Here is a 14,606-nt window from a genome sequence, read left to right on the forward strand (position 1 = left end):
ACGTCCGTAGAACTTGGGCTTGCATACTCTGGAGTGTTCGAAGGTTCATTTTACTGGTGCTTCCCAGCACGGGCAGGCTGTATCTTAGGAAGCCCATAAATAATGCATGGTACAGCTGTAGCATCGACTGCACAGATGCACCCCAAGACTTTCCGCCGACAAATTTGAATACATGTGCTATTGCAGCCAACCTCTTTTTCATATATGAAATATGTGGCGTCCAAGACAAATCCCGATCGATGATTACTCCAAGGAAGCGTTTTTTTTTGTTTCGTAAGCAATTACTTGTCCATTTATGCGTATAACATATGGAATCATCGTTTTGCGCGTAAATGCGACTAATCGGCACTTTTCGGAGGATAATTCTAGGCCTTTCATACGCAGATAAGACGACGTTTGTGTGACCGCCTTCTGCAGTCTCGCTCGTACCTGCGGACGAGTTACGCCGGCCGCCCAGATGCAGATATCATCAGCATAGATGGATATATGAACCGTCCTTGGCAATGATCCAACAAGGCCTAGCAGTGCTACGTTGAAGAGCGTGGGGCTTAACACTCCGCCTTGTGGCACACCTTTGCTGGTGACATGGTGGGATGTCATTCCATCTTCTGTAAGTACGAAGAAGGATCTATCCTCCAAATAGCTGTGAATCCAGCGCAGTGCACGGCCACCAATGCCCACATCGATCAAAGCATCGAGGATTGCTTGGTGCGCTACATTATCATATGCGCCTTTCACATCAAGAAACATCGCCACCGTTAAACTTTTCATGCTCTTTTGGTGTTGAATGGATGTTACCAAATCAAGCACGTTATCGACCGATGACTGACCGCGCCGGAAGCCCGCCATTGCATTCGGATATACCTCATTATGTTCCAAATACCATTCAAGACGCGTCAACACCATCCTTTCCATTAGTTTCCCAACGCAACTGGCGAGAGCGATGGGACGGTACGATGCCAAGTCTAATGGAGATTTAGAGCTCTTAAGTAACGGTATTAGGCGACTGACTTTCCGCTCACAAGGAATCAATCCTTCGCTCCAGGATTCGTTGTATCTCTCCAAGAGTACACTGCGGGCTTTGTGGACAAGGTTTCGAAGTGCCTTGTATGTGACTCCGTCGGGCCCAGGCGATGATGACTTCCTACAAGTCGCCAGCGCAGCTTCGAGCTCCTCCATAGAGAACAAGAGATCCATGCGAGAGTCCTTGGATGCCGCAACATCACGTGCTAATGATACAGGTCGTGATGGCAAGCCAGCTGTTCTTGCGCAGAAATCCTCAGCATGCAACGTCGATCTCACGTCGTCCTTGATGCAGGGCAAGAGACTTAAAAGGGTGGCGCTGTTGCGGAGACGATTGTAGGCTTCGCATAGTTCTCTATATGTGGGACAGAGGCTTTCGAGGATCCAAGGACTCGCAAAAGGATTTCCACTTCTGAGATTGTAGCGTATCAATGCGGCGCTGGATTTTCTTTTGGATCCGCCTCGCCTCCCTCAGATCATGAATATATTTGGTGCGCCTGTATCTTCTTTCCGCGCGTCGGCGAATCGCTCGAAGCATTTCCAATTCACCTTCATATTCATTATACTTTGGAGAAGGCCTAAAAGTGAACATAGCCTCTTGCAGTGCATTTATAATCTGATTCTCCAGAAATGATGGGTGCCCTTCTTGACATTCATCTTCCATAAGCGATCTGAACTTCGTCCAGTCTGTTCAACAGAGGGCAGTAGATAGAGACTTGGCCACTCTCTTGATCTTCAAATAGGTAGGAACGTGATCACTTCCATGGGTTTCTATGTCTGAGAACCACTTTACACTGCTTCGAAGACACTGAGAGACGAAAGTCAAGTACAGACAGCTGCTGTAGGTTAGTCCCCGTAAATATGTCGGGCTGCCATCATAGAGACAAGAAAGCTCTTGGTCCGAGGCAAATGCCACTAGTTTTGTTCCCTTGGAGTCCATCTTCACACTCCCCCAGAGCGGGTGGTGTGCGTTAAAATCTCCACTAAGGATCCAAGGGCCAGGTGTCGCGGATAACAAAGCACCCAGTCGTTGCGTGCCAAACGACTGGTTGGAGAAATATATGCAGCGACGAGAGTAAATGTAAGTTTCTTTGTTTTTACAGTTAAACACACGTATTGGTCGTCGTCGTGAGGCACAACTGAATGTAGCACGTGAGTTCACACCGAACATAAACGACGACCTTGCTGAGGACATTACACGACGCGGACGAGAAAGCTTCATAACCCGATAGCCGGATTGTATTTTGAAGGTTTGGTTCGCAGACAACGATGATGGGAAACTTGTTCGCAAAAATGAAACGTCGAAAATCCTAAAATTCTTGATGTGAGGCCTCGAGCATTCCACTGAAAAAGGGATGCTTCCTTGACATCTTTACGGAACGACAGCGATGAATGAGCCATGATGCTATTCAAGACTTGCAAGTACTGGATTCATCGCGTCCAGTACCTGCAGTGCGCTGCGAGCATTCGGGGTGCTTAGGTTCGTCAGTAACATGAGGGACTTCAGCATGGCGATCACTTGCAAGTCCTGGCCTTCTGCGCGCACTGCTGCAGGGCTTGCTGTCGGGCCATTCGTAGTTGTTGGACGATTCGTGTCTCGTGGTTCTGCGAGTTGGCATGGCTTCAGTAAAGGTGGCCATGCTTCCTTTGAGTTATCGATGGCGGGCGTTCTTCTCTCATCTGCGTTGGTAATGCACGAGGTCAGCGGTTGATGAACAGCCTTCTCTGTATTGTGCACTTCGTTAGAACTGTCACAGTGTTTTCTTGACTTGTGGTGCCGGGAACGTCGGCGTCGGCGTCGCACTTTAGTTGCGGCTTCTTTATGCGTCGAATGGTCTCTAACCATCTGCCTCAAGATTTCTTTTCATTTTTCTGAAACGGGTAATCTTTCGAAGTCGCAGCGTGCGCCCCCTTGCAGTTGGAGCACTTGAAGTCCGTCGTGCGACAAGTGTCGGAGCTATGTGACTTGGAACAACGTGAGCATATGCCTGGGTTCTTACACACAGCACTCACGTGTCCAATTCTCTGACAATTGCGACACTGTAGGGGCTTGGGCACGAAAGGTCGTACAGTATGACGAAAATGGCCGACCTTTACATACGTTGGTAGGCTTTCCCTTTGAAAAGGAGTTTCACGCAAGATGAGCTTGTATTATGGGGATGCTCTCTGTCGTTGTTTTGATCAAAATAGGCAAATCACTGTCACATATTGAGACGTCGATGTTGTAAACCACTCCTGCAGTGGTTTCCAAGGTCTGAGGAGTGTGGCAGCGCACTTTGATGTTATCTAGCTGCGTAATCTTCATCAACGGATACAAGGCGCTTCGGTTAGTAACATCGATAGCGAGGACGTTCTTGCGATTATTGATTCTGACGTCTTTTATCTCGCCTGGAGCGAGAGACTCCAGATAAATAGAGATAGCGTGTCTATTGAGTCAGTTGAGATTGTCCGTAGCCGCCTCGGGAACGAAGATTATTGTATGCTCCAGAGCTCTCGGCGTAGGAATCACAGTCGACTTACTTGATGCGGAGCATCTGCTGACATTTAGTCTTCTCGCTTTCTGGCGTGTGTAGACCTCGAAGCCTTCATCCTCCAAAGTGGTGTCGCTCGAGGGACAGTACAGCTCGGTGTCATCGCTGTCAGCTTCACTCCGAAAGCAGTTCCTCTTCCTTGCAGTAGCTCCCGCAGACGCTGGCAGGTCTGGACGGTGCTCGACCGATTCCGTTTCCATCGCCGAAAAAGGGAGCGGCGTCTCCCAGCAGAAACCGGTTAGAATGTATAATATTCCAGAGAGACCAAAACAGTGATGTGCAGAACAACCACTTCATCGTCTTCCATCGGCCATGCCTGGTTGTAGCCGCACACGTAGTTCTACGATTCGCTTCTTCAGCAGCGATTCGTACCTTGCGAGGAGACGCCATAACGAGTACCGAAGAGGTACCCAGAACACGTGGCGCACATCTAACATCGGGATAGCGTTGATTGCGCGCCTCGTCTGTATCGCATCGTGTCTGAATCGCATCTCGTCGCACGCGGCGGTTGCAGGCACGCTAACAAGATGGCGCCACCATGCTGGCGGAGGCTAGGGTCGTCTTCGCCTGGGCGCCGGCCTATAGGGCGCGTTTAAAGGCAATTTTTCTTCTGCCTAATAGCAAGCGCTTGCGTGACTCAGTGGTAAAATATCCGACTCCCACGCAGCGGCACTGGGTTCGATCCCGGCGGAGAGCGGGTACATTTTTTCGCATTTCCGGCGATAGCGGTTACGGGGCGGCGGTGGCATCATCGCGACCAGAAACGGCTATTGGAATGAGCCCATAACAGCTTACGCTGTAAAAAAAAAAAAAAAAAAATAAAAAAATAGCGTAGCTTGCACTGGAGGCGCAATGCTAAAGAGACAGCAGAGCTGATGGGAACCTAGCTAGTCCTGGCCTTTGGGCTAGGTTAAGCACTACCAAGCCATCCCAAGCAATTTCAGAAATTTATTTATTATTGTTCGATTATATATTAGCTATTCAATGGCTATCGATTGGCTATCGCAAGGTATTGGCCACGCGTTTGGGCTAGGCTAAGCCCTACCAAGTCATCCCCAGCACTTCCCAGAATTTATTGATTATTGATCGATTGGCTATCGATGACTGACTCAGCTTAAGCTGTCCCAACCATGCTTAGCTAGACTTAGCCAAGCTCAGCTTTGCTAGTTCACAGGAGTTTGTGCCATTGCGCTTGCACCCTTTCTGCACAACCGCCATGATCGACCTACATCCCAATTTTTTTCTGTTAACGCGCTACAAATTACGGCCGGCTTAAACAGCTCCGCTGTTAACACGTCACCGCAATACATAGCCTCGACGTATGTTTCGGCTTCAAAGCAGTACGCCTCTTGTGAATGCAGTCTGGACGGATATCCTATGATGCGAAAACACGCTGGCGTGGCTTCGTTGATCAGCGGCAGCAAAGTGACGTTCGCTATCCATTAATCGCCAGATGACGAAGAGGACTGTTGCATTTTAGAGCCATGAATAGCCGCATGACGACGATGGTTGAGCCTCGCAGTTACGCCATCAGCAAGATGCCGACGTGGTCAGTGTTGGCAGATGCTACTCATTTATAACATCCCTTATTGCAGGACAAATTGCAGCAGCACATACAGCACATGTGCCCTTCGGTACCGTAACATAACTAAAAAGAAAAAAAGAAAAGTCCGTGAGAACAGGTTCCCGTCTCCCATCGCTTCGGACCTCTTCTATAAAAAATTCACCGACGTTTACGATACTCCCTAATGCGAAATTTGAGCGCACCTCTATACGTGTTTCATTTCGCGATATTTTGGCTGGCGTGGACAATCGGTCTCGTGCGGCACGTTGTAAACGAGCGAAGTGTGTAGCGACGGCGTCGCTAATCTGGAGATCACGTGGGGCCAGCGCGTGGGTGACACGTGTGCGCTATTCACAGCAGCCGCCGGCGACAGATCTCCCAGACGACGCGCGCTACTCTGGCGCCATGTCGTAGCCATCGTCGTCTCACTACGCTTCTATTCTCATGCTTTCGCTACAACCTCCTCTGCTGCTTTCCGCCTCATGGTTCCGCCAAGGTCGATCCACATAGGTCTAGAAGCTTCGGGCGAAAAGCGGTTCAGAACCAATTGTCACCGACATCAGCTAGTGTGGTTATGGGAGCAGCGATTGAATGTTTGGAGGGAACAAACACTGGGAAAGAAATCAAGCGTTTTTTTTTTAATTAAAGTGAGAAGCAGTTAAATTCATTCAACAAAATAAAATTCCTAATCAATTTTATTTACGCATGACGAGAAAAGAAGAGACAACTCTATTTTACTTGATCATTATCAATAAATACCTTTTTCCAGTGCCCACCGTGAGAGCGCCCATCGATAGCGGCGGGCATTGACGCCGCTATCACTTGCAATGCAATGCAGCTCTTGGAGTGCGTGGAAAGGCGCGCTCGTAAAGTCCATTTGTTACAATACGCCCCCCTCACATGTTGTGTTGTTTTGCTTGTCGACGTTTGCCTGAATTGGGTGACGCGGGTAGTTTTATTGTTTCTTAACCTGTGCAGTCAAAAGTAATCAGTTGCGACCGTCAGATACCTGTTTACTTTAGTTGTTTTCGAGCGACAGCGCTGACCGATGAGCTTGGCGTCCGACGAAAGGACGAGCACTCTACGCAATCTACGCCCAAAGCGTTTGTCGGCCTCCAAAAAAAGTATGTTCTGTGCAGCGATGCGATTTCGACACCCGTACGGCTGACCTTTTCCTACATCGCAGTTCCGCGCTGAAAGCTTTGAACGCCCATTAAGTCAAACGGCGAGGCATTTGAATATACAGCTCTAATGGCAGGCCTCCGAAAACAAATTTCGCGTCTAGCTATGAGAAAAAAATGACGTCACTTCTGTTTTTAACGCATATACGTCACATTATTTTTCTTCCGCCAGAAGTGTTCCCTCCTCACACATATGGTGCTAAGCCCCATGAACCGCCATGTTTTGAACGTATGGGCGTCTAGTGGAAGCTTCGCTACCAGGTATATTTACCTTGGTTCAGCTGCAGCCTCCTATCCACTTGCCTCTTTGCGCCTCATCGCTCTCGCCGCTTTTTTGTAGCGTGAACTACACTGGCCGAGGTTGAGCAGTTTCGCGTGGCTCCTGGAGAGCCGTACTGCGCATGCGCCAGGAGCAGTGACGTCACACAGCGCACAGCTGGCGCGCCGGGCGTTTGCCAGTGTGGTATAGCCATGGAGAAGGAGAGCGAAATTGCTGCTCATGCGGCGCAGAAGAGCGGAGAAGCTTAACTCATCGGATCCCGAAATACTTACCTAGCAGTTAGCGGTTGAGCGTAGGAAGAACGAACCGAAGAAGGCTAAAGGCGCTGCGGAGACACCGGAGCAAAGGGAGGAACGTCTAGCAAAGCGGCGTCGCCAGGAGGCTGAGCGACGTGCCCGACCATCTCAGCAGCAGCAACAAGACGCCGTCGATGAAGTCAAGGCTCGCCGATTGACTGACTATACGCTGAAACTTAGCGAAAGTGCCAGTGCTACTCGGACCTTCGAGACTTGGTAAACAATCCGTTTGGATATGTGTGCAACGTGTGTGAAAGACTGTGGCACATGAAAGACTTGACGCCGGTAAGTAGTGCCATGCGTGAAACGTTGAGTTTAGCGGCGCCACCTAAGTGGGGTGAAACCGTGGCGTGGGTTTGAACAACGTGCAAGAACTTTCTCGTTAAGCAGACGATTCCACTCTTTAGCGTTACCAATAGGTATCGTTACGCGCACCATTCATTGCACCAGGTCTACCGGTTCTGAACGATGTGGCCGAACGCTATGTATATCCTGGCATAGCCGAGCTAAGCCACTGTTTCGTCCCCCGCGTCGCGTTCACTCTCATCTTTCGCTGCGCTCGTTCGCTCGGTTACGCCGACGCTCGCCGCAAGTACGGACGTTTCTAAACTAACCTCCTGTGTCCGATGGTGGGATTGAAACGATCCCTTTCCGACAACACGAACCACGTTGCAAAACTGTTACACATAAAACGTGCATTAATTTTTTTTTCATTTTCCAATCTCCTGGCTGTTCAAATCTGTAGTTGCCAACAAAATGAGAGAACCTTATTACGCACACGATAAAGAACCACATGTGGAGGGGTGAGGCAAGCGTATACAGCGACATAGCCACCTGCTGAATCATTCTTGTTTCTCGTGTTATCGATGTACTATATGCCAGCGTTTCCTTTCTGCGATATGATTTTCAATCGTTTTACATTAGTGTTGTCTGTTCATTTCCGTTCTGACTCCGAGCCCACCATCGGCTCAATATATGACACAAGATTTCCCGTGCTTAGTGCCATTATGACTTTTGCAGTTATAATTTTTTTTGACGTGCCAGGAAATGCAACACCGGATTCCTACCTCACTGCAAATATCCTCGTCTGTGATGCGTCATTGTACGATGATCCCGGCCGCCGCGGCCACATGCCCGTGTTCCGTGCATTGGGGACACGTTAATGATCCCCAGGTGGTCGAAATTTTCCGAGTACCCCACTATGGCGCGCCTCATAATGAAATAGTTGTTTTGGCACCTATATAAGACAACAGAATTTAATTGGAAACAATGTTCTGTCCAAATACGTTTATATCTATCTTTTGCTAAAGAGGCAAACTTTTAGTACAAATAAGCGCCATCATCGTCGTCAATATACTATAGCATTGCTGTCGATATGCGATAGCCTGCCGTGTTTCTATTGTTAGAACATCAGAAACAGTATATCATAAGCTCTCTGCAAAAAAAAATGGCGTTAGAACAGAATTCAAGAATTTACAGTATGCACTTTACAAAGAGGAACTTTCCACCTGCCGCGGTGACTTAGCGGCTATGCTGTTACACTGCTAAGTACGAGGTCACGGGAACAAATCCCGGCCGCGGCGGCTGTATTTCAATGGGGGCGAAATGCTGAAACGCCCGTGTCCTAGCTGTGCATTGGGAGCACGGTAAAGGTCCCCTGGTGGTCAAAATTAATCCGGAGTCCCCCCACTACACCCTGCCTCATCATCAAATGGGGGTTTTGGCACGTAGAACTCCAGAAGTCAAATCAAATAGGAGCTTTCCGTTGCTACTTACTAAAGGAATGTTATAGTTCCCTAAAGCGCTTGCAAGTAACGAGAGCACATTTGCGGCAAAGGTGATGATGGTGGGTGACGTACCTGCTGGCGCGCTGTAACATCTACAGTTACGATGGTGCATCTTTGAGGGCTGCGAAATTGAATATGATAATAAATAATAATAATAAGAAGTTGGTGTTTAACAGGTTAAGTTATCCGCATAAGCAGCAACTTATGGTAAATTATAGTAGCTCATTGGTTCTCAAGGAAAATAACTGCAATCGAAGGCCATCAAACACTACATGAACCCATGAGATATTTGCGGATATATGGAGTGATCATTTTTAGGTTTCACAGAATGTTTAAACATTCCCCGTTGCAGATAACATAATTGTAGTCATTGAACTCGCTTATTCAGAGAGGGGATTATTACTCGCACAACAAATCAAAACAGTATTTAACTAATTAAGAGTTCACCAAACACCTTCTTAATTATTTAATTACATTACGGCACATATTGCAATTCAAAAATTGTAGCTGGTGAGTTTGTTAGGCGTATCTACTTGGATACGCCTAACAGCGTATGGGGAACCGACGATCGCGGCTCAATATCGCGCGCGCAGGGAGGGAAGCGGGGAGGCAGCGCGGTCGGGAGGGGGAGGGGGCGCCGTTCGACTCCCACTGTGCACTTTGCACGGCCGCGCGTGTTCGCGCGCGCCTTCTGTTGAAAGCGCTCTGTAGGTGGCTCATGCCTTTGTGCGTGCGGTGTTCTCGTCGCTACGTTTGAGTTGAAGTGATAGACAGCACGAAGGTCACTTCGCTCGCTGCTTCCGCGCTTCCTGACGCCAGCGTTTTGGCAGCGAGTGTCCGTGGTCATCGAGTACGTGTGATGTGTTCATGTTTGCCTGTGCGCACTGACATCATGGTTGTTAATTTAGTTAGTAAGCGAATATTTCCAAGTTTATACGGCCGATAAAACTATTATCCTTACTTCGTATAGTTGTCTACTAATTTGTTATCGCAACCGATGCTTCGCCTTTCGGGCGAAACTGCGCATTTTTTTTAATGATGACTCCCTCTGAGCTTTATGATAGTGATATTCTACGCTTTATTTCATTCATTGCACCCCTGCTGTGGCGAAGGAAGTACAATATAAACAAATAAATAAAAGAAAAATAAAGATAGCGTAGAAATAAAGTAGCACAAACAAAAAATTGTAAGCCTGTGAAATTGAAAATTCGTATAAATACCGCAGACACCTCTCCGGAGGAAGAGAAAGGGGGGAGGGGGTGCTTTTTTGCCCTGAGCACGTACCATTTGTGGGATACATGGGCATTTTATTAACGACTATATATATTTAGACCCTGCAAACTTGGCATTGCAGACATTGACAAGAAGCACATTGTCTTTGAGATAACAGTGACTTTTGCAGCAACTTTGATGCTGCCGATTTCGCGTGCTATTAGAACTTGTCTGAATAAACTGCTCGAAAGAAGTATCCCTCTGGCGTCCTTTCGCCATCATATTTCCAAGAATACATCTTCGGAGGCCGGCAAGCCGAACTATTTTGCGAACAGAATTTTTCGTAAAATTTGACGCAACATTCGTGACATCATAGAACGAGCCCAGAATCGTAAACATTACAAAACATTCGGGAGAGTTGGCAGGTATGGTTGGTAACATGCACAGCAGTTATAGAGGTGAATGAAAAATTACATATAATACACACAAAACTGCAATCGAGAAGAACATAACTAGAGATGAAGATGACATTAGAAATCCGGGTGCGTAAATATTGGCGTAGAATATTGACAAATTTCTCGCAACATACAAAAGAGAGATTATTTTTCCAAGAATCCTCATACTTCAGTGGCCACCATACAATAACCAGTGATTTGCATTGCCCTCAGCCATTCACGCTCATTTTGTTTGTTTCAGGCCTCCGATAAAGGTCTCGACGCCGATGAGTACAGCTATGTCTACTCGGCGTACAAGATTGCCATGATGTTTGGAGCAATACTTGCGGAACGAATTGTAAGTTCTTAATGTGACCTTCTTTGTACTGTACGAAAGTCAGCTGTACGAAAGTCAGCTGATATGACATTGCTGAGCTAAACCATGAGCCACCCGCCGTGGTGGCTTAGCGGCTATGACGTTGCGCTAATAAGAAGAAGATGGCGAGATCGAATCCCGGCTGCATTTCGATGGCGGCGAAATACAAAAAAAAAAAAAAAACACGCGCCCGTGTACCGTGCATTGGATTTACGTTAAAAAAGCCTCAGGTGGTCAAAATTAATTCGGAGTCGCCCACTCCGGCGTGCCTCATAATCAAAGCGTGGTTTTAGCACGTAAAACACCAGAAATTATTTTTTAATTTAACAGCGTGAGCCACCATCTAAGTGCAGGAGAAAATGCATCGCTGGTTTAAATTTGCGTATTTCTTTTACAGGATAATTGTTTCGTGTACTTAAAAAAGTCTTGCTACTCTCAGAGTCATACAGATATAAGATAATAACAGCAATGATGCCCCGCGTATGTCTGCGTTATACTGCCCCAAAAGCAATAGCTACAAAGTGACAATCTATAACCTTGATTAGCTTTCAACCCTTGTGCGAGTAGCGACGTTGCTGCGGTGAGTATTGTCGCTGATAACTGTCATATGTGTCTCACGAGTACATAATCTCTAATTATAACGTGAAGCCTATTAAACTATAGTTCATGTGTTTAGGTGAGAAGGCTGTAATGTCCGCCCCCCCCCCCCTCCCATATTTATTTTTGTTTCTCTTTCCTTTATAACTTTATCACTGTTATGCATTATAGAATACAGTACTTTCCTACGTTCATTCTTTTCTTCCATTTAATAAATACATCTGGCCCTTTTTCAACAATACTTGCTGCGACCTTTATAACCCTTAAAAAGAATCAGAAAATGTTCTTCACACCAAAGCACTTACTAAAGCTGCGCAAACAAGAGATGCACGAAGAGCCAAGAAACTAAGCTCGAGCATAATAACTTTAGGTGCTACTGCGCAGCTAAAATGCAAGCACACTCAGAGGCGAAACACAAAGAGACAAATAGGTAAACTATTATACGCCCTTTACACGCAGATGGTGTGGAGTTCGCCGGTAGCTTGTTATCTTCTCGGCATGACAGGATGTTTCATCTTCAACCTTCTCTTTGGGTAAGTACATTTTTTGCCACTTGAAACAAATAGAATAAATTACCAATATATGGCATAATATTTACTGTTTCGCGCATATCCTGAGACAACAAGATTTCCGAAATAAAAAATTTTGTGTTCAGGTTGGTTTCAAATTTCTGAGTCATATAAAGATGCTGTAAGCTCTTCACCATAGTAAAATTTTTAATCCATAGGGCTACGCCGTATCCTTTGCTTTTGGGCCACTCAGCCGCAGTGTTTCAGCGGCTATGCAATTCCTCTGCTGAGCTCAACAGTGCTGCTTTGAATCCTTGATGGGAAGCCGGCATTCCAGTCGAGGCCGAATACCAAAAAAAGGCCGCAGTTTCGCCCGAAAGGTAAAGCATCAATTGCGATAGCAAACAGCTATACGAAGTAAGGATAGTATAGATTTATCGACCATATAAACTTCGAAATATTCACTCGCTAACTAAATTAACAAGCATGGTACCAGTGCGCACAAGCACACGTGAACACATCACTCAATGACCGCGGACAATTGGGGTCAACAAGCCTGGCAGCAGCAGGTAGCGAGGTGACCTTCGTGCTGTGTATGGCTTCAGCGCAAACTAAGCAACGACAACACCGCGCGCACAAAAGTACGAGCCGCCTGCAGATCGCTTTGAAGATAAGGTGCGCGCGACCGCGCGAGGCCGTGCGAAGTGCGCAGGTGGAGTCAAACGCCGCCCCCCTCCTTCCCGCGCTGCAGATTGAGCCGCGATCACCGTCTACCCTCGCGCGCTTTCACTCGCACATACAGCATACTGCGCGCGGCGACGGTGTTATCGCATTTGTACTTTATACGGAACATCACGGTGACGGCAGAAATGCGCTTGGAGTGTCAATATAATTGGCAATAATATGCGGATCAGTGTGTACTGTGGAAAATATTTTAGCTGGGTGGTCAAACAATCGAAATCTTTCCACCTCCGTTTCTTAATGCCCCAAACGAGCCTCGGGGAAGTGGTACCTCATTTATTATCATCACAGTACGGCACCTGCAAGATGAGTGGTGACGCTATATATAGGACGCGTATAGAAATGTGTTGTTCTCTGCGTAATGTTTTAACAGCGAAGCTGTTTAAGCCAGCTGTAATTTGTGGTGCGTAGCAAGAAACTATCAACAAAGAAAGGAAACTTTCTTGCCGAGGCGGTATTCGAGCCCGCGTGCCCCCGGTCCCAAAGCGAGCGTCGTAACCACTAGGCTATACAGCCACGCCTGCAGAGCATGCATTTATGCGAACCATATTAGAGAGTTTTAGTTTCACGTACGTGGATGCTTTGCGTACGCAAACGTGAGAACTCGGCGTATGTTCCGCAGCACGCGTCCGCTACGTTTATAGTTTCACGTACGCAGAAGCAGCGCCAGAAGTCCCTGCGTGGAGCCCTCGCATACATACGATCGATGCTTCCGCATGCGAAAAATATACTGACCTTTACCGTCTATCTATTTGCGCTACACACAACTGAAGCAGCAAGGTGCAGAGGCTTTTGCTGTCCTTGTCAGCGTACTGCGTGAGCAGGAGGTCTGCGCGATCGTGCACAGTTCGAGCACTGAACACTTTTCCCCTGGCCGCCGACAGCCGCACGGCGATTTCAGTCCATCTCATTGGATGCCGCATCATGTCTTCGAATGGGTTGCACTCTCGAACATCACGAAGTAGATCTAAGTCGTCACTTTTTGAAAATCTTAGGCGCGGATATTATTGCGTTCGAGCGTCGTCTTCTTCGTGCACAGCTGGCGCGTTCTTACGCTCGTGCTCTGGGAGGTGAAGAGGTTTTGCGCGTTATGAGAGCGAGAGAGAGACGCATTCATGGAGCGGGGCTCCTGGAGCGCGGTGTCGGCATTGGAACGCGGTGTCGGTGTTGCAAGCTGCGCTATGCAACGTGAAGTGACGGCCGTAAGTCCGAGACGCGCCAAAAGAAATTATCATCATCATGAGTAATAATATGTAAAGTTCGCGCGCACTTCCGGCAAATCCTTGGCTACAATCGCCCAGCTTCGCTGTTTCAAGCGTTGCGCGGCCGAGTGCAAGGTTAAGCGTTTTTGTTCCAAGGCTGACAGCTCCGTTCTCGCCCCTACCTGCCATGTTCACTCTTTCATCCTAAGATCAAAGTATGCTAAGGCACAATATGTGCTTCCTTTCAAGTTGAGTTTCGCCAGTTGACACATACCGGTGAACACACGCTTACACAGTTTAAGAATTGGACATGACGCGCAGTTGATACGTGTATCGCTGATTCTTATATTTATCTAGAAGTCTTTTCAAGCTCATGAGCGTAATCATTTCTTTCAGTAACTCTCGCCTAAAGTGTACATTAGAATACCCACAAAAGTACATCTATTCACCATATATTTTACAATGCCCCCTTCTGCGACAACTGTAAATTATCCTTGCTCTTCAAAAAGGTAATCACTCTTCCATTCATACTACCTTTGAAAACTCGCTGTTCATTTTCGTTTTAACTAAGGGGCGTTGACAACTAGTAGCCATAAATATAAAAAGTCTAACTAGCTTGGGTTATTTCATACGTGAAGTGACCCACCGCTCTCCCTACCATCACATATTTTAACAAATATATGCCGCTTACTTAGCGGCCACGTTAAATTGGCTTTCTTAGCTTATTTTACTTCGAACCACGTGTAAACCTACTGAATGCTCACGGCGGTTTTCCCTTCCATTTCCATCGTTTCCGCCTAACGCATACCAATTGATGTGCTTGTGGCCTCCCTGCCAGTGATGTTCTTCATTACTTTACCGAGTGTTCATTAG

At 47.2% G+C, this 14,606-nt stretch overlaps 1 protein-coding gene across 3 annotated transcripts in view; it reads left to right on the forward strand.

The window, feature by feature from the left end:
• Positions 1-14,606, forward strand: part of LOC119460615 (MFS-type transporter SLC18B1) — a 138,972-nt gene that overhangs the window by 33,348 nt on the left and 91,018 nt on the right. For all 3 annotated transcript variants that reach the window (XM_049673094.1, XM_049673093.1, XM_037721637.2), the window contains 2 exons: positions 10,571-10,666; positions 11,741-11,814. In XM_049673094.1, the coding sequence (XP_049529051.1) occupies positions 10,571-10,666; positions 11,741-11,814 (170 nt within the window). The remainder of the gene's footprint in view (positions 1-10,570; positions 10,667-11,740; positions 11,815-14,606) is intronic.

This window comes from Dermacentor silvarum, chromosome 8 (assembly GCF_013339745.2).
Source record: "Dermacentor silvarum isolate Dsil-2018 chromosome 8, BIME_Dsil_1.4, whole genome shotgun sequence".
Taxonomy (NCBI): Eukaryota; Metazoa; Arthropoda; class Arachnida; order Ixodida; family Ixodidae; genus Dermacentor; species Dermacentor silvarum.